This window comes from Crinia signifera, chromosome 3 (genome assembly GCF_055691185.1).
Source record: "Crinia signifera chromosome 3, ASM5569118v1, whole genome shotgun sequence".
NCBI lineage: Eukaryota > Metazoa > Chordata > Amphibia > Anura > Myobatrachidae > Crinia > Crinia signifera.
In genome coordinates, this window is record NC_139219.1 from 145,345,360 (window position 1) to 145,364,844 (window position 19,485).

Here is a 19,485-nt window from a genome sequence, read left to right on the forward strand (position 1 = left end):
TCGTGTAATTTATTTTTTCATTAAAATGCATCTTATTTGCAAAACAATGTGAAGATAATGCACAAGCAGCTTCTGCAAATTAAAATGATATGCAATTGCCTATATGCTGTGTGCGCATGTATATGCAATTTAAATGCTGTTACAGTGTTTTACTGGAAAACACTTTAACAGCATTTCATACACAGATACAGCCATCATCACACATATAAGTATGTGCGATGGTGAAGTATAGGTTGGGACGTCAGTCCTTTAGGGCGTTAGGGATCTAGTATCTGTAGTATCTAGTTATAAAGGGTCATCTTTAAATTAATAGCAGCGTTATACCGGCGTTAACCCAAGGAAACCAGAAGGCAAAGAACAAACCCTTATTACTGCTGAAGGACTGCATTATAACCAAAAAACTCAGGAACATCATGTGGCCTCAACTCACCTTTGCCATGACTGGACAAGGACCACCACCTCTACGGCTGAAAACACCTGGACAACCCCCAGCCCCACCACTCATCGTGAGCATGGAGCTGTGAGGGGAAGCAGCAGGGCCAGCCTATGTACCAACACTTCACCCATCAATCCCTTGGAAAGGTGTCAGTCCCCTGCAAATGTGTGTTCATGTCTTTCCCCCCCCCCCCTCCTCCTCTCCTGCAGCACACATCTACCCCACCATGTGCTTTTCCTGTATTGTGTACCTTTGCAGATTGCACACCCTGCCAGCACTGACCTATGCAGTGCACCAAGCTGGTTGCCTCAGGTGGTATCTTTGCGGGCAGGATGTGGATCACGTGGATGTTTCTGTGCAGGGTTTATCATACTACTACAGAAGTATTTGCTTTCCAATATATGCATTGGGTCCTTGTATGGCTCGCCCCTTACAGTGTAACCTTCGTAGTGCGCCCACCATGGCTGCTGTTTATCTGGTGCACTTGTGAATGGGATGACAAATACATGGACCTGAGTATACATTGAAATCATCCATTTTGGCTAATTTCTTTATGGGGTAATCTTTTTAACCCTGGGTAATCCTACGCAGAGCGCCTAAAATGGCTGCCACACCTGGTACCTTGTCAGGGTGGAGTACACAACCCATGGAAGTTATTATCCAAAATGCTGCACCACCTCCTGCATAAGGCTTACTGGGGCAGATGTATGATCCGTCGATATGGGGGAGAAGGGGTATTAGCGCACGTTATGTGCGCTGATACCGCTTCTCCCCCATGTATGAAGCAGGTGAGATGCGGTAATGGACAGGGGCGCTATGCGCCCCTGTCCATATCGGCGCTGCTATCAAAATGATAGCAGGCCGAATGTATGAACGGTCAGCATCGCTGACCGTTCCGCACGAAGCCTGCTTTGGCTTCGCCAGCATCAGGCTGGCGAAGCCCTATGTAAACAGCAGGGACAGCGCTGTCCCTGCTGTCAGCTGTGGGCTGCGCTGGGGATCTCGCGTGAACAGCGAGATCCCGCGCATGCCCAGTGCGGCCGGCCGGGGGACAGGAGATAGCGCATCAGTATTAACTGATGCGCTATCTTCAGAAAGGGACATCGCCGGAGGGGGGAGTTAACGCTCCCCCGCTTCGGCAGACAAGATGTTAATACATCTTGTCGATGTCCCTTCCTGCTTCGCCTCGCTATTGAGGCGAAGCAGGAAGTATCATAGCGGCGCGATAAGCGCTGCTATGATACATCTGCCCCACTGTGTGCTCAAGGGTTCTTTGGCTTTGACTTGTCTGTTACTGTATCACCTACATCCTCTGTATTATGTGCATTGTTTTTTAATGTCTGTAAAGCACCTTGAGTCCTGTTGGAGAAAGTGCACTATATAAATTAAACTTACTTACTTACTATAATATAGACATACCATATGTTATTTTAATCAGCCTTCATCATAAGCTGCTTGTGCATCTTATCCATATTGTTCTGTGAACAATCCAATTTTAGTGGAGAAATTCGCATGAAATCATACACTACCGAATAACATGGCACTCACACGTTATATGTAATGTAAGGAAGATAGATGTAGGTGGACCCATCTATTGTATTACTGTAGCCAGATTTCTTGTCAAGTCTAGTCCAGTGGTTCCCAAACTTTCTTGAATCACAGCTCCTTAAAGCATCAGCATTTTTTCAATGCCATATAGACGCCTATGGGCTTGTTTCACACTAATCTTAGAAACAGATCATTCCAAGCACCCCCCTCCCCCCACCTGTGGAGTGTGCATCACTGGACCCCAGCGCAGATAGGATAGTGTCTATTCATGAGAAATAGAGAGGCCAGGGGCATGACAACAGCTCACTGAGTGCCCCCACAATAACATAAACCAGATGTGTGGCTCGCGACATCAGCACGTGAAGCTACCCACCAGAAAAAGCCCCCTTCTCTGGCTCTTGCATGGGATATCCGTTTGTGCAGAAATATGAAACTGCACTGGCAACAGGCTATTACTTGTATCAACTTTTTTGCTATATATTTTAAATATATTCTACAATCAAATTATATGATAATATACACAAAACATACATTGCCAGCCCAAAGACAATGAGTGCCAAGGGAATTTGTCAAAATAGGTGTGAAAATTCCCATGCAAACCTTTTTATTAACCCTTTGAGTGGCAACATTGCTGTGAGAGATCCTCAAAATATCCGTTATAAATGCCAGCGCCGCTCACAGCGACTGTTCTTTTTTTGGGTGCAATATTTAACTAAACTTCAATTAATTGACTTGGCTGTATTTGTATAACAGTCGCTGTGAGCATATTTTGATGATCACTCACAGCAACGTTGGCACTCAAAGGGTTAATAAACCTGGTGAAGCACCTATTTGTTTATGATCAGTTATTTGTACAGTATAGTGCACAGGTATTATGCAGTGCTTTACATAGAATATTCACATTAGTCCCTGCAGACTTTACAATCCCCTCCTACATACACAATAGGGTTAATATATTTCAGGAGCAGATATCCTACCAGTATGTTTTTGGATTGTAGGAGGAAATCGGAGTACCTGGAGGAAACCCACGCAAACACAGGAATAATATACTCCACATAGTGAGGTCCATGGTGGGAACTAAACCCAAAACCTCAGTGCTGGGAGGCAGTAATGCTAACAACTATAATGACTGTACTTAACAAATGATATATTATTACCACAATTACTTTTTTTACACTGATACCTACAGTATGCAATACATTATTTTTAACATCTAGTATAAAGAAGTCGAAAGCTAGCAGTAACCATCAGTAAAATGTATTAATGCCCATACACATTGGGCGACTTTTATATTTTAAAGCCGCCCAGTGTGTATGGCCCGATGATGAGCAGTGAGTCCTGATGCACGCTCCCACATCATCGCCGACTGCCGCCGCTCTTCTGCTGGCACAGCCAAGTGGGTGGCTTTCCATAGCACCCTGCTATGGAAAGCTATCCAGCCTTTGTCAAAATTGCTCAGTGTAGGAGGGACAGTTGGGGGCAGCCCCACAGCATCTCTTAAGTGCACGGAGGGAGTCCAGGGAGTGGGCCGGGGGCTGCCCAGCTGCTAGGGGAGCACTGGCAATGCCCCGAAAATGATGAAAACTGGGGTTGCGGAAATGGGCCACACCCCCACCAAGCAATAGGTCGACCCATGAAAAAACTTCTTGGATCTTTTCCTGTGTTGACCATTTCCATACCGACCTTTAGTCAATGTCGACCTAGACCATCTTGACCTTTTACATGTGTTGACCTAATGCCCGTCGACCACTATTGACTGTATAACTAGACACTTTCAACCTAATAATCCACACCTGCAATAACTAGCTTATACGCATCATTTTGCTTTTTAACAGAAAAAGTTGCACAATAAGATGCACATCACAAGCTGCTTGTGTATAATGTGTAATCTGACTTTTAGCACATGGAGGATAGATGCATGTGGGCACATCTGTACTACAGTTTAAGCTGTTTGTCCTGTGATTCATCAGTGATGTCCAGTGGCTGTGTGTGTGTGTGCTTGCATATAAATATACATATTTGTTTAAATGTTTTCACTGGATAAATCTGTGACTATTCCTGCAAAGCTGGAATATTTGGATACCAAGAACACACCATATGTGCACTGTGTGGATCATTCTACCACTTAAAATTTCCCATTGAGGGGTATTTCACATGTTAGAAACATACTGCCAGTAACAAATAGACTTCAGGTGCGTACACACGTACAGATTTTCTGTCTGATCTATCTGGTGGGAACAAAAACCTGGAAGTGTATGGGAGCATATGACAATCAAAAAATTGTTCCCAAACACTTGAAAACAGACAGTGATCAGTCAGACAAATTGTTTAATCGTTCTGATATAACAAATTTATCAAAGCATATATATTTTTTCTGTTTTCCTGCATTTGGGTGGAAATTTTTGATTGTCATATTCTCCCATACATTTCCAGGTTTTTGTTCCCACCAGATAGATCAGACAGAAAATCTGTACGTGTGTACGCACCTTTACATAAATCAGTGCTAAATAGAGTTAAGTTAAGTAACATAATAAAACAAAAACAGCATTATTGTTTCTGTCCAGCATTCAGTTTTAAGCTGTAGAACACTCATTTTGAATGAACAATACTTATCCATTATAATTGTTTTTAGCCTAGTATTTTGTGCCACATGGTATGTCCGTCACAGTTCATATTTATCTGGATTTATTATGGAAGCTGAAAATGTCAAGTCTTTTTTAGTGGAACAAATGCATATGAATTCCATAGTAATGAAAATATACCAGCATGAAATACAAATGCAGGCAACATTAATATTAAAATGTAAATGGTTTTGATTGCTAACATGTTATATTTTTGCCAGCTACACGTGTCCTCATACATCATTGCTGAAGTCCGACTAAACAGCTTCTTTCAGGGTTCCACCTAGATAAGTATAATATGGGTGAGGTAGCATATTGATTAGCATTGCTGGCTCACAACCCTGGTATTGTAGATTCAATACCAACAAAGGCCCTATCAGTGAGGGATCTGCAGGTTCTCCGGAGTCTTCAATGTCCTTTGGTTGCCTTCCAGACTCCAAAGATATGTTGGTAAATAACTTATGGCACTACTAATCTGTGTGTGCAAGGAAATATATTTTAAGCTTCACTAAGGCAGGGACTTATGTTAATGATTAAATATTATCTGTAAAGGACTTTGTAATATGTAGGTGATATTTATTTATTACCAGTTATTTTTATAGCACACACACAGGGGCAGAATTACCAAAGCTGCAGCTGGTGTGGTGCACGAGGGTCCCTTTGGACTCTGCTACTTATGGAGCCAAAAAAGGAGTCACTGCTTTGGTGTGAAGCAGTTCCATTACAGACATCCTGGAGCCTCCTCTGGCATCCTAAGTCCAGCTGACCCCAGCCAGCTGTTTAAATATACAGTGGAAGAGGGTAAACAGAACAGTGGAGGAGCAGGGCAAGTGAAAGGAGGTGTGTGTGTGTGTGAGTGTGTGTGTGTGTGTCAACTTCAATAAATATATTACATAAGAAAGGACAGGAGGTACAACTTTAAATATATAAGGGGCAGCAGGTGGAATGGAATTAAATGAAATATGTTGCGGTAGGGCAGGTGGGACATCTTAATTAAATATGTAAGGTGGTATGTGAACAAATAATGAAATAATGAAATCACAAATAATTTAACCTAAAAGGGGACAGAATGCACACATTAATTATGACCCTCTTCCTCACTGCCTGGACATGTGGGGTGGATTAGGTGGGTGGGACCAAGGCATACTTGCACCTGAACCCACCACTATCAAGTTCCTACACTGAGCACATATAGTACATATTCTGCAGCACTTTATATAGAATAACACTTATTCCTTACCACATGCACACACACATACACATGCGCGTGCGCACACACAAACTACAGATCATTTTCTCAGGAGCCTAATTTACCTACAGTACCAGTCACAGACATGGCCATAACACCGTCATGGCCTTGGTGGGAATCAAACCAAAAACCTTAGTGAAGTAAGGCTAACCATTAAACCAACCATGTTCCCAGCCGTTCTATATAAAAAACTTCTACCAACTAATTAACTGCCATGCTTTTTTAACTAAGGACTACTTTTGTAAAATTGATTATTTTATGTATTTATAAATGGTGACTAATTTAAAAAGTTTTTAATTTATTGCTGACAAAAAATATATAAAACTTTGCATTTGTACATATTAGCTTTTTATTTTGAGAAAGAGAAACATAAATAATGTAAAAGTTGTATAATATAAAGGGTTAAATTACACAAAGGGCCACTAAGCATCAACAGCAGGTGTCTGGATACTGCAGTCCTCCTGGAGGAGTGTCCCTGGAGTTCTGATGGACATCATTCCAGGAACATACCACAGTCACCATGCCAAGAGCAGTGCTTCCAGGCATTCTATCATAGCATAGATGGCAATGGATAAAGTATCATTTGTAACGTTTGTCACACACTACCAGGGCTTTCTAGCCGGACAGTCAGGATAGTAACATTGAAATAAAAATAAATCAGTTTGTGACTTTGGGTGTATGCCTATATCTAAAATCATATGTCCAGGACAATATATGAAGTTAAAGCACATGTCGCTAGCACATGAGAAATAAGTTGTCTAAGCTTCATGTCACTACAACTATGGTAAATTATACATTATATATATATATATATATATATATATATATATATATATATCTAGAAAGATAAATCAGAGCGCTCCATAGTGCAGTATAATAAAGACATTTATTTATAAAAAGCAACTTTTGATCCCTCTGACGAAGTACGTAATTATGAAACGCGTTGGGACGTGGCCTGGCGTTGGAGTCCTTGTCCATATCCATCTGATGCAAGTAAAGTGTCTACGAGTGTAACCGCTCCTACTGTTTAGTGTGTATGACCACTGTGTATGCTGTTGTCTAGCGGTTGTTGAACTGCCTGCTGTGGTACGTGATAACGGCCTGATTTTATGCAAGACAAAAGTTGCTTTTTATAAATAAATGTCTTTATTATACTGCACTATGGAGCGCTCTGATTTATCTTTCTAGAAACTCTACACCTGTGAATTCAGGTGATTTGGAGCTGCCGGGCTAATTGAAAAGACCCAGAGTGCATATCAAAATTGATTGGGACAGATTATCTCCCGTTGTGTGTGCATAAGCCACACTTGTTCCATAGTCTACAAAGGTTTTGTTTTTGCGCACTTATATTTTATATATATATATATATATATACATATATATATATATATACACACACACACACACACACACACATATACTGTACATACTGTATATTATACTAGTAAGCCTGTTCAAAGCAAAAGCTAGTTGCCCCTGTGAGAGAGAGAAAGAGATGTAATTTCACTCGCTGCCAACAGATGGCAGTGTTTCGGAGACACACGGACACTCAACATATATCTATTTATCTATCTACATATAGCAATGTGAGTTGTTCGGCACTCCAAATAAGAGGCTGATGCCGTGGTGCCTTCCAAACAGATTTTATTCGGTGTCCCACTTGGTACCTGCATAGGCTCCTTATAGGAGTAACAGGAGGCACTCGAAAGGCTTTTCAAAGGTAGTCTTTAATAAAGCATTATTTTAGGCATATCAGCAATAACATGTGCCTAAAAGGAGCCTATGCAGGTACAGAGTCGACACCGAAAGGAATTATTTATATATATGCATGTATATATATATATATATATATATATATATATATATATATATATAGCGTGCTGCTGCCCAGCACTCACTCCCAGTAGTTGGCTGCCCTGGGTGCCCATCCTGGTTGTGGATAGGGTCAGGAAAGAAGACTGGCACTCCAAGCACACTCACACCAAAGCGCCTTTGGTAGATATTTTTATATCTTTTTTCTTTATAACTTTACAGACATCAACACAAAGCACATACAGTATTATAGAATTTAGGTAGTACAGCAATATCACACAGACATCAAAGAGAGCCTTGAGAGTGCAGTAAGCACAATGCAGTGTAGGTGCAGGCATTTGGAATAATAACTTCCATGGTTTGTATATTCCACCCTAACATGGCACCAGGTGAGGCAGCCATCTTAGATGCACTAGAGTAGGATTACCCTGGTTGGATGTGGCAGCCATGAGGTCATATACAGATTATTATACTGTATGTAAAATATATATATATATATATATATATATATATATATATACTGTATATATATATATACACACACACACATACTGTACTTTATGAAATATAGTTCAAATGTGTTTAAACCATTGCTATTCACAGATCATACATATATCATTGCACTGGTCTGAGTGTGCTTACACTGCCCACTAAGCACAGGTGACAGAAGAAGGTAATTTACATAGAGGGTTCTCTTCATGTACTATTCATAATAGTATATACAAAAATGCAAGGAATTAACATCTTTATGAATAAAGCTTGGATGCAAACAAATGTCTGTTTTTTCTGTTAATTGTGTGGAGCACAGAAGAATACATCAGCTGTACATTCAGGTTGATGAATGATGCGATCAGAGCAGTGGTGTAGGGTGCAGCCAGGGCACCCAGAGCAAGCACATGTCACGTGCCCCCCTCCGGCTCCAACCCCCACCCCCAGATATATATGACCCATAGATAATAGTACCTGGGAGAAAGTCCAGTCAGCAAGTTTCTCCCTCGCCGCTACTCTGCACCCGGCTCTGTTTAGAAATCCGTGTCTGAGGGGAGATGTGAGGGTACTTGTGTATTTTGACGGCGCCTAGTACGCTATTTGCGTACTGGGCTATTCTGCGTAGTTAAATCACATCCCATCGCATCACATTTCATGTTAATGTTGTAAGTGATGCCATGGGATTTCCCTGGTTAATTTATTCACTGCTCCCTGTTAAATTTTTGAATCGCATCGCATACCTTTACACAAATATACCATAACACGATGCGATGCGATTTTAGTTGTTAATTTATTCACTGCCCCCTGTACACTTTTGCCATCGCATCGCATCTCATAGCATAATACAGAAATACCATAACACTCAAATTGCGATTGAATGCGATTTTAACCCTGTGTATATGTGACAGAACAGCCTGTGTCATATGTGTGTAAAAGCCCTGTTTATATGTATGTGTAATGTAAAATACCTTTTCATATCCCCATTATCCACGTCATCCCGAAGCGCAGCGAGCCACGCGAGGGGCGGCGGATAATGTCCTCCGACCTTTTCATACCCCCACTATCCACGTTGGCATGGAGATGATATTATACAGTGTGGGGAGCGCAGCAAGCCACTGAGCCCGAAGCTTGCCGAGCGCAGCGAGCCCTTTGAGGGGACGCGGAATACATGTAAAGTAATCCGCGTGCGCTCCACGCCGACGTGGATAGTGGGGGTATGAAAAGGTCGGCGGACGCGTTCCACCACCCCTTGCGGCCCTCGCCATGTTTCGGGATGACGTGGATAGTGGAGGGGTTTTTGGGACACATTCACACCTGCAATATCATTCATCTGACACAGTAATGACGATGTGTGTTAACGAATAACTACTATAATTTAGTGAATTATTAATTAAGAAAGAGCATATTAAAATAAATAATCAGAATAATCACCAACAATAATTACGATAGGAACCATAAAGATTATAAACTTGTTATAACAACATTAATGAAGAAGTTAATGACACATACAAACAAAAATAAACAGTCAATCTGCCTTTTGGAGCAGCGTCAGCACATGCAGGTTTGCGCTGAAATGGCTTATCACGAGCCAAACACTTCCGCCACATGAACTCCTCCAAGTTTGACTGTAAATGGTGACATGCAGTCCCCCGTTGCCACTTGTTCCGCCATTTGCAGGCGCCCCAAAGGCGTTCAATGGTTTGCGTATGCACACCTGTATCGGGATCTATAAAGTTGTAGCAGTAATTTACTCTGGCATGAGTATATCCTGCCTGCTCCAATTGCTCTGAGCTGTATCCCCGCCAGCAATCTGAATAAAAAGTTTTGCCCGGCTCAATGTTATCATTAATGGCACACATAAGAGTGGTGGAATCACGTTTTGGTACCGCTACAATGAAGCACTGGCCACTTTTTCTGGAGATCCCACCAAAAATCCATTTTTGGGGAAAGACACGGCCGACGTTGCTATTCCTTTTTACAAAAATGACAAACGGCAGCCAGGAAAAGTGCCCCTCTCTTAGGCTCACATTTGTCTGCATGCTTCAATATGGCACCGCCACATACACTCTTTGAGTACCAAGCGCATGGGGTGCCCGTTTGTACAATTCCGCATCTGCGGCAGCAGATGATGGTCCTGGAAAAAACGGACAGCCTCCTCCTCTTTGTTATGCAAGGTGAAGATATTAGCCACAGATACAGCCATTTGGGATAACTCTGATGCAGGTCTGAGTGATGCTGCCATCCTGTCACAAATTCACCTCAGACTGATTCTGACAGCGAGCGGGAATACTATCTGTGAGTGAGTACACAAATAACGTATCTCTGACTGACTACGTTAATTCTGAAACCACAGTTACGCATACACCACTAGAATTACCGTATTAAGTAATGAAATCGCATCCCATGCCACTATAACGCAACATGCGATCCGATGCAATGCAATTTCACTATGTTAGCGTGTGTATGATATTTGGGTGCCGTGATAATACACAAGTACCGATGTGAGCTGCCCACTGAAGCTTCCCTCTAAATGAAGATCGCGCCGGGAGTCGCGGACAGGAGAGGGTTGCGCCTGGGATCACAGGGAGGAGGACCGCTCCGGGGATCACGGGCAGGAGAGGGCTGTGCCGGGGATTGCAGGGAGGAGGCCTGCACCAGGGAACACGGGCAGGAGAGGGACGCGCTGGAAATCACGGGCAGGAGAGGGACGTGCCGGGGATCACGTGTAGGAAGCGCCTGCTACTTGCGGCGCCCTGCAAACCTTTGGCGCATGGAGCACGAGCTCCGCCTGCGCCACCCTTGCTATGCCTCTGTATCAGAGTTTACTGTTTACGTCACTACCAGTTGTGGCTCCAGAGAAGGGGCTGCAGCACAGTACAAAAATACAAATAGAGGAGTCACACCAACTGTCATTTTAAACAACGACAGTTTACAGTCGTCTGGGACTCACTGGTAATTGATGTGGCTCCCTAGATTTTAAGTCGCTTCCATTTTTGATTTCCTATTATATACCAAATTCCATTGCTTACTCAAGGTAAGTCATATATGTAAATACCGTTTTCCCATTTGCCTACTTTGCATCTTTGACTGGACCAGTTATTTGTGTCGCGAACTGTGTCACTATGCTGCTACAGTATCTCTTAGCATAAATAACATATTCACTTATCATTTTTCTCATTGTTTGGGCCAGATGCATTAAGCTTCAAAAGTGATAAAATGGAGAGTGATAAACAGCCAGCCAATCAGCTCCTACCTGCCCTGTTACAGACTGTGTTTGAAAAAGGTCAGGCAGGAGCTCTTTATGTGTTATAGAAAATTGACCTAATTATGCATACAACAGGCTATACTTATACCGAGCCATAGAATTCAGGCTTAGGGTCTATAATAAAAATCAAATAATGTTTGTTTAGAATTTGGATGGCCCCAAACCACCAAAAAACATCTGACTCCTTCTCCCTAAACACATCCCATTTACTCTATCTTTTAATACTTAGCATAGTAGCATATAGTGTATCATGGACAAATTATTGAACAGTTTCCCTGTATATTTATTAATATTGCAACAAAAGAAAACCATATACTGTATGCACTTGACAATATAAAGCAAAACAGTATGGTGCTCTAGTTCTTTTCAGGAAACCTGACACTAAAACAATGAGAAAATCCATTTGGTCATAATATATTGACAATACATGAATATGTTCATCATACATTAAGATTGCATTACATACTTAAGTATATTATTAGGCCACAGCTCACCTTGCCATACTTTTGTGCAAATGTCCCAGTAAGCAGTGAATGGAAAATGATGATTGTTTCATCCAGGTCCCAAATGAAAACTCTCTGGAAACAGACACAGATATATGAATAAAGAGATAATGAAGCCTTGCCAACGTAAGGACTTACTTTGCACAGTACATCACCATGGAACTGTATATTGAAGTTGAGTATCCTGTATCCAAAATGCCCGGGACCAGGAGAATTTTGGATAACAGATTATTCTGTATTTTGGAATATTTTAATATTTCAATGATGTATTTTGAAGTATCTTGCATTTATGCTGTATAAACACATCAACCACATAAAATAAACACAAATATATTTTATTTGTTCAAAAAACAAAGTTTCAAAACATGAAACAAAATTTGTGCACTATCTCAGATATTGAATATGAATGCCAAGCAATCATTGCCTTGTACATATATAGTGGCAGTTACATATCATGTCACCAGTAGGGCTGTTACAAATGTCCCCAGTGAGTTTTTAGCAAAAACTATTTTTATTGTCACTTTCTGGTTTTCGGAATAATTCGGATAACGGATATTCGGTTACGGGATACTCAACCTGTATACATCTGTCATTAGCAAAATGTTCTAAATTGCTCTCACAATATTAACAGTACTTCATTTTGATATGACCTCAAAATATTGTATATTTATACCCCAGCCATAACACACACAGCTAATAGATAACCCGTCATTGCCCATGCTTTTTCATAGTCTATAAAATGAGCAATTTGGAAATTACACTGTAGAATGGCAAAGCAAATGAAAACTCACAGGGAATAAATTATGAATATTCTGCCACAAAAATTCCATGCTAATTTGTAGCAATTTTGTCCAACTGTATAAGAGAAAGTACTAAACGGTGAAAAGAGTACAGATTTGAGCCAATGGAGAAGTTGCCCATGGCAACCAAACAGCTACTCTAGTGCAAATGCAAATTATAAATGTTACTACAATGCTGATTGGTTGCCACGGGCAACTTCTTCACTGGCTCACTTCTCCACTGTTTTAACAGCTTAGCTCCTCTCGCCCTATGGCATTTATTTTGCTATAGTGATACACCTAGGCGCTAATTAGGAAAAGGTAAGGCTTGTGTGCACTGCAGCCTCCATACAGGTTATCCCGTCTCTTGCTGGGGGATTCCTCAGTAGACCTTGTCAGTATGCCAGAGACAGGCATGTGCCATTCGCCTACACCATTCTCCCGGTGATTTCTGAAGTGCACTTACACATATCTCTGGAAATATAGTGCCTGTACCAGGCAGAGTTGTGATTGGGTGCAGTGTGGGCATATATGCACTGCATACACTACACTCAATGGAGGTCATTCTGATGTATTCGCTCCTCCGCGTGAACATTGTTTAGCTTCTGCGCATGCACATAATTATTTATGCACATGTAAAGGCTCGGATTGCGAACGGACACAGTGACTTGTATAATCGCCGGGCTATTTGCACGAAGCAGTGCGGACAGAGGGCATAGAGTGGCAGACATGAGTCACGCCCATGGGAACGCACAGTGTTTCATGAGCATACTATGCAAAGGCTGGGCATTCCCATGCTAATGGCGTCGTGACACAGGTGCCTGGGGCAGGCAGCTGTCCTCACCAGAAGTCAGTGGTGCTGCAAACCTGAGTCACCAGAGAGTGACTTAGAGCGGTGACCATCGAATGATTTTGGCAACTCACACAAGGCTGGGAATGGATGTTTATGCAAAACTTCCATTCGCATGCGTAAATGGACATTCACCGTGCGAAGAGGCGTGGGCGTTCATGCAGGTGGCATTTAGTTGGCTTGCAAAGCTGTGAAATTCAAAATTATATATATATATATATATATATATATATAAACACCAACAATAGTGTCTTCAGCGCCCTATAGTAATGGATGTCTTAAATGAATATAAAAAATATATAAAAATATATAAAAACAGTATACACTTGAAGCTTCTTGTTTCTTTGTGGAATAAATTTTCTTTATTTTCACAGAGCTTTAAGACAGAACCCAACGCGTTTCATCTCTCTTGGAGACTTCATCAGGGGTTTTTTCTTCTAGACATTAAATGCCTTTTAAGGCTCTGAAACAATTGATGTTGTTCTACTGATCGAATAAAGAACTGATTTTAGTCCTCAACAGTGGTGAGTACCTTGTGCTATTGGAATATAGTACAGACGACTATAGGTGTTATCACACCTGTGCATAGAGAGCCCAAAAAAGGCGTCTTATGACCGTCTAAGTACATAGAGACATTCAAAGCTCCTGTGTACACATCAGTTCATTCAACCACCTTTTCAGTGTATAAATTCCCGTTAGGGCCCAAAGGAATTAGGAAATATTCCCTGTATAGCTCCTGAGTGTGTGTGCTCTCTGGGATTCCCAGAGAGCACACACACTCAGGAGCTATACAGGGAATATTTCCTAATTCCTTTGGGCCCTAACGGGAATTTATACACTGAAAAGGTGGTTGAATGAACTGATGTGTACACAGGAGCTTTGAATGTCTCTATGTACTAAGACGGTCATAAGACACCTTTTTTGGGCTCTCTATGCACAGGTGTGATAACACCTATAGTCGTCTGTACTATATTCCAATAGCACAAGGTACTCACCACTGTTGAGGACTAAAATCAGTTCTTTATTCGAACAGTAGAACAACATCAATTGTTTCAGAGCCTTAAAAGGCATTTAATGTCTAGAAGAAAAAACCCCTGATGAAGTCTCCAAGAGAGATGAAACGCGTTGGGTTCTGTCTTAAAGCTCTGTGAAAATAAAGAAAATTTATTCCACAAAGAAACAAGAAGCTTCAAGTGTATACTGTTTTTATATATTTTTATATATTTTTTATATTCATTTAAGACATCCATTACTATAGGGCGCTGAAGACACTATTGTTGGTGTTTATGTGTAGTAGTAGTTCCTACTAGTGGGGAACTAAGTGTCTACAGCGACCGACTAGTTTATTATATTTAGCGCATACTGGAGAACTTGTTCTGTATATATATATATATATATATATATATATATATATATATATATATATATATATAAAATTTTCAATTTCACAGCTTTGCAAGCCAACTAAATGCCACCTGCATGAACACCCACCCCTCTTCGCACGGTGAATGTATACATATGTATGTATATATATATATATATATATATATATCACACATGCACAGTATATATATATATATATATATATATATATATATATATATATTTCCCTTCTATCTATCTATGTCAATATAAGTTTTTGAAAATACCTTCCAGAGTTAAATTAACCTATTTTTCCCCCAAAAATAGTACTGCTGGTACCAATTTATGAAGGACAGTCCCAATTAAAGATACCTGTCCTGACAGTCTGTATGTACCTTTATCTCAATTGCCAGGGATGTTGTTATTATTAGTTGTATTGGACACACTGTTTGAGGTAATACCTACTGCTTATTTTATCTATTTAATTCATGCTTGTTTTTTGTGTGTTTGAAAAAGTCATAGTGCCTGAATGAGTTAGGTGGTTTAGACTAATTAATTAATAAATTATCCAAAAAGCAGCATTTCAGCCTATATAAAGCACTTGTGCCTAGTATCAGAATCCATCTTGAAAAAGTTTCCAGATGAGAGAGGAAACGAAACGCGTTGACGTCATCTAAATACCCGGTGTCATGTCTCCCTGATTCTCCACGCTACTAACAGATCCTCTACAACCAGCGAACTCTGGCCCCCGTTCAGTGGTGACGCGAGTGGCCGACTTCAAGTGCATCCTCCACTACAAATGGTGCAGGAGAATACCAACACCTGCATTCAAAGGTGTCCCATCCTGAAAACATCTTATTGCCTCCCACGGTGCGGATATCTTTCAACTCAACGGTGCAAGCCGCCTACAGCGGGTGAGATACAAACAAATTGACATTGGGCATAAAATCTATCTTACTGGCAGGAAGCTAAAAGGGAGAGATATTAAGCTCCAGCATACTGCTTTACAATAACTCTGCGCATCTACAGGAATACAGCCTGAGTATATTTATGCGTGTTTGATTACATGCTAAAGTGACTGTTGATAACTATACATGTTCCCTGCATATTAATTGGATGCCATATGGATACTTGACACTTCTAATTGCTAACAGCTTTGTGGATACATATTGCAACTACATGTGAGCACTCGATACATGCTCCTTGCTGGTTTGTTATAAGAGAAATGGGGAGACCTCACTGATAATTGCTGCTATTTAAGCTCAATAGGCTTTTTCTATATATATATATATATATATATATATATATATATATATATAATTTTTTATTTTTATTGTATGTATTGTGTCTATTGTATTCTGTTATTTGTGATTTTTTTTATAGAAAAAGTATAAGATATAAAATTTGATATTTTTATAAACAGTGTGTCCCAATTCATTCTGTACAAATTGAGTTAAACGGAGTTATATACCATACTCAGCAGCGCAACACTCACCTTTGTAGATATTCTAATGTTGTTAGCTATGCCCTTCACACCAGTTATGCTGCCCATAAACTTGTGAGATAAATCGAATGATTGTATGCATGTTTTGTGTACCATTCGACGCAATGCGCAGGCATGCCGGTCGAAAAGCATCTCATGGTCTTATGTTCTTTACATAATATTTATTGAATTGTACATGCGGTTGAATGCTGTTTTGTGCGCATTCGATTTTTAAAAATGTGATGTTCGATTCCTGAAGATTTCTGGTCACTTCCTGGCCACTCCCCCACTGTGCAAATGACTGCAGAGGAGGCTGGAAGCATGCTGCTGGGCTCCCAAACTGCAGAGGAAAAGGTAGGTAGGCTACACCACTGGCCACCAATGATTATTATGCTAAACTACCACTGCACACCATTATATTCTGTCCCACTGCACAAAATGCTGCCCCACTGCAAGCTGCTGGCTGCGCATTATTATGCAGGCCCATGTGCACACCATTATGCTGCAGCACCCTGCATAGCATTATTTTGCCCCACTGCAAGCTGCACCCTGTTCACCATTATGCAGGGCCATGTGCACACCATTATGCAAGCCCAGTGCGCACCTTTATACAGGCCCAGTGCACACAATTATGCTGCTCCACTGCTCAACATGTCGCAGCACCCTGCACGTCAATGTATCAGCAAATAACACATTTCACCAAAGTAACAGCAGTAACTACTAAACAAACTTTAACAAGAAAATAACTTTTCACATGTTTATTAATTCTCTTTTTGTTTTATTACAGCAGAGAGCAAAGAGTTTTTTATACGGCTTCATCAGCCTATACCAGGAGGAGGAGTGATTGTGGCTGACATCATCACCAGACTATAGAAACAAGCAGAAGAGGGAGGCTGCCTATAACTACCTGGTGGACTACTCCAGGCCAACCTACTTTGCTGCCTCAGTGACCTCGGTGCGCAAGAAAATCACCAATATACGGACAGTCTTCGTTAAAGAAAACTGCAACATTGAGGAGTCCAAGAATGTGCAGTGTTACTGCTACACCCACACTGCTCCTGGTAGTTGTAGCCCTGGACACTGTTACAGACGAGTCCTTGTTGCTTTGTATCTCCCTTTAGTTAAACATATCCTGCACAGCAATACCACCTATAAGGGTGGGGACAATAATAGATATCACATTATGCCCCATCTGTAAAGGCCAGTCCTGGGAGCATGGTACTGTATACTGTATATTGTGAGAAAATGACTTTAATAACTACAAATATAGTAAACTCTTAAACATAAGGTGTGTACACACAGCAGGATATGCCGTGTGATGCGAGTCCCGATACAATCAGATCGTATCGGGACTCGCATCGCACGGCATGCATGCAGACAGTGCCGTCTTTCCCATTGGGCACGATGGGCAGTTGCCCGGGGGCCCTAGGACCTAGGGGCCCCCGGCCCAGCCCAATGGGAAAGATGGTGGCCGGGGTCCGGGAATCCGCTCACCCTCGCTGGGGGATCCGGGCAGGGGGATCAGGGCGGTGGCGGTAGCTAGAAGCCTGATTCGGCGAAGCTCTATTTGCCGGCGGGGCGGGAAACGCTGTTGCATTTGAATAGACTGGCCGGACGCTGATTGGCTGAATTCAGAAAATCAGCATCCGGCCAGTCTTTGAAAAGGCAACAGCGCTTCCCACCCCGCCGGCAAATAGCGCTTCACCTCCTAGCTAGCAGTGAATTTAATTTCGGGGGTCCGTGTGCCGGGGTTCTGATCACCCTCACTGGGTGATCCGGCAGGGGGATCAGGGCATCGGTGGCGGTAGCTAGGAGCCCGAAGCGGCGAAGCGCTATTTGCCGGCAGGGGGGGCGAGAAGCGCTGCTGCATTTAAAATGACTGGCTGAATGCTGATTGGCTGAATTCAGCCAATCAGCATCCGGCCAGTCTTTTCAAATTCAACAGCGCTTCCCGCCCCCGCCGACAAATAGTGCTTCACCGCTTCGGGCTCCTAGCTACCGCCACCGCCGCCCTGATCCCCTTCCCCAGCGAGGATGGTCGGATCCCCGCCACCCGGCCACCATCTTTCCCATTAGCGCTATTTGCCGGTGGGGCGGGAAGCGCTGCTGCATTTGAAAAGACTGTCCGAACGCTGATTGGCTGAATTCAGCCAATCAGCGTCTGGCCAGTCTTTTCAAATGCAACAGTGCTTCCCGCTCCGCCAGTTAATAGCCCTTTGCCACTTCAGGGCAGGCTCCTAGCTACCGCCGCTGCCCTGATCCCGCTGCCCGGATCCCCCAGCGAAGATGATCGGATCCCCAGCCGCCGGAAGCTGACTGGCTGCCGCACGGAGCCAGAGAGGTGAGGGTTGGGGAGGTGACTGTGGGCTCCTGGGCAAACTAATTTAGGGGGGGGGGGGTCCAGTGAACTAGGTTGCCCAGGGGCCCTTCCTAATGTTAAGACGGCCCTGCATGCAGAGGGACAATTTAGACTATATAGTGCAGATCTATAGTTTGTTTGTTTTTGTTTAAACATGGTGGCCATTAGGAAAATGTTGATGAACTGACTGGTAAGGTAAATAACGGTCTTTGAATGCAGATACTTTAGTGCATAGACTACATTGGGCTCTGATACTATTTTAGAGCACTGAGTGTTAAAAATAGTATTTGCTTTAGCACATAACCACCTCAAGAGTTCCTCTTCCACCACTTGAAATGCCGAGATGTATGACATTTGTTCACTGGGATAAACATGTGAAATAGTCAGGACTTTCCCTTTTAAGTGGCAAAGCTCTTCATAGCACTACTCATATCTATGAAAGACATGCTGAGCAAGTTTCCTTTTTTGCTATCCATATATCATACAGGCAGCTGCATACCTCCCAACTTTATCAATAGTAGAATAGGGACACTCTGCGCGAGCGCCCGAAAAGGGGGTGTGGTGTATGTAAATGAGGACGCTGTTTATGCAAATTAGTCCACGCCCCCGTTTTTGGCCACAAATAGACGCTGTGTGTATGCGCACATCGTCTATTCTGTCAGATTGGTGGGGACTGCCCCCCAGCAGCGGGACACTGCCGGCTGCGGGAGGGATGTGGGAACGTCCCCA

The 19,485-nt window shown here is 42.2% G+C and overlaps 1 protein-coding gene across 10 annotated transcripts in view; it reads right to left on the bottom strand.

Moving 5' to 3' along the window:
- The window catches only part of EYA4 (EYA transcriptional coactivator and phosphatase 4), a 274,048-nt gene that overhangs the window by 35,877 nt on the left and 218,686 nt on the right, over positions 1-19,485 (bottom strand). For all 10 annotated transcript variants that reach the window (XM_083176667.1, XM_083176666.1, XM_083176664.1 and 7 more), the window contains one exon: positions 11,915-11,998. In XM_083176667.1, coding sequence (XP_083032793.1) covers positions 11,915-11,998 — 84 coding nt within the window. The remainder of the gene's footprint in view (positions 1-11,914; positions 11,999-19,485) is intronic.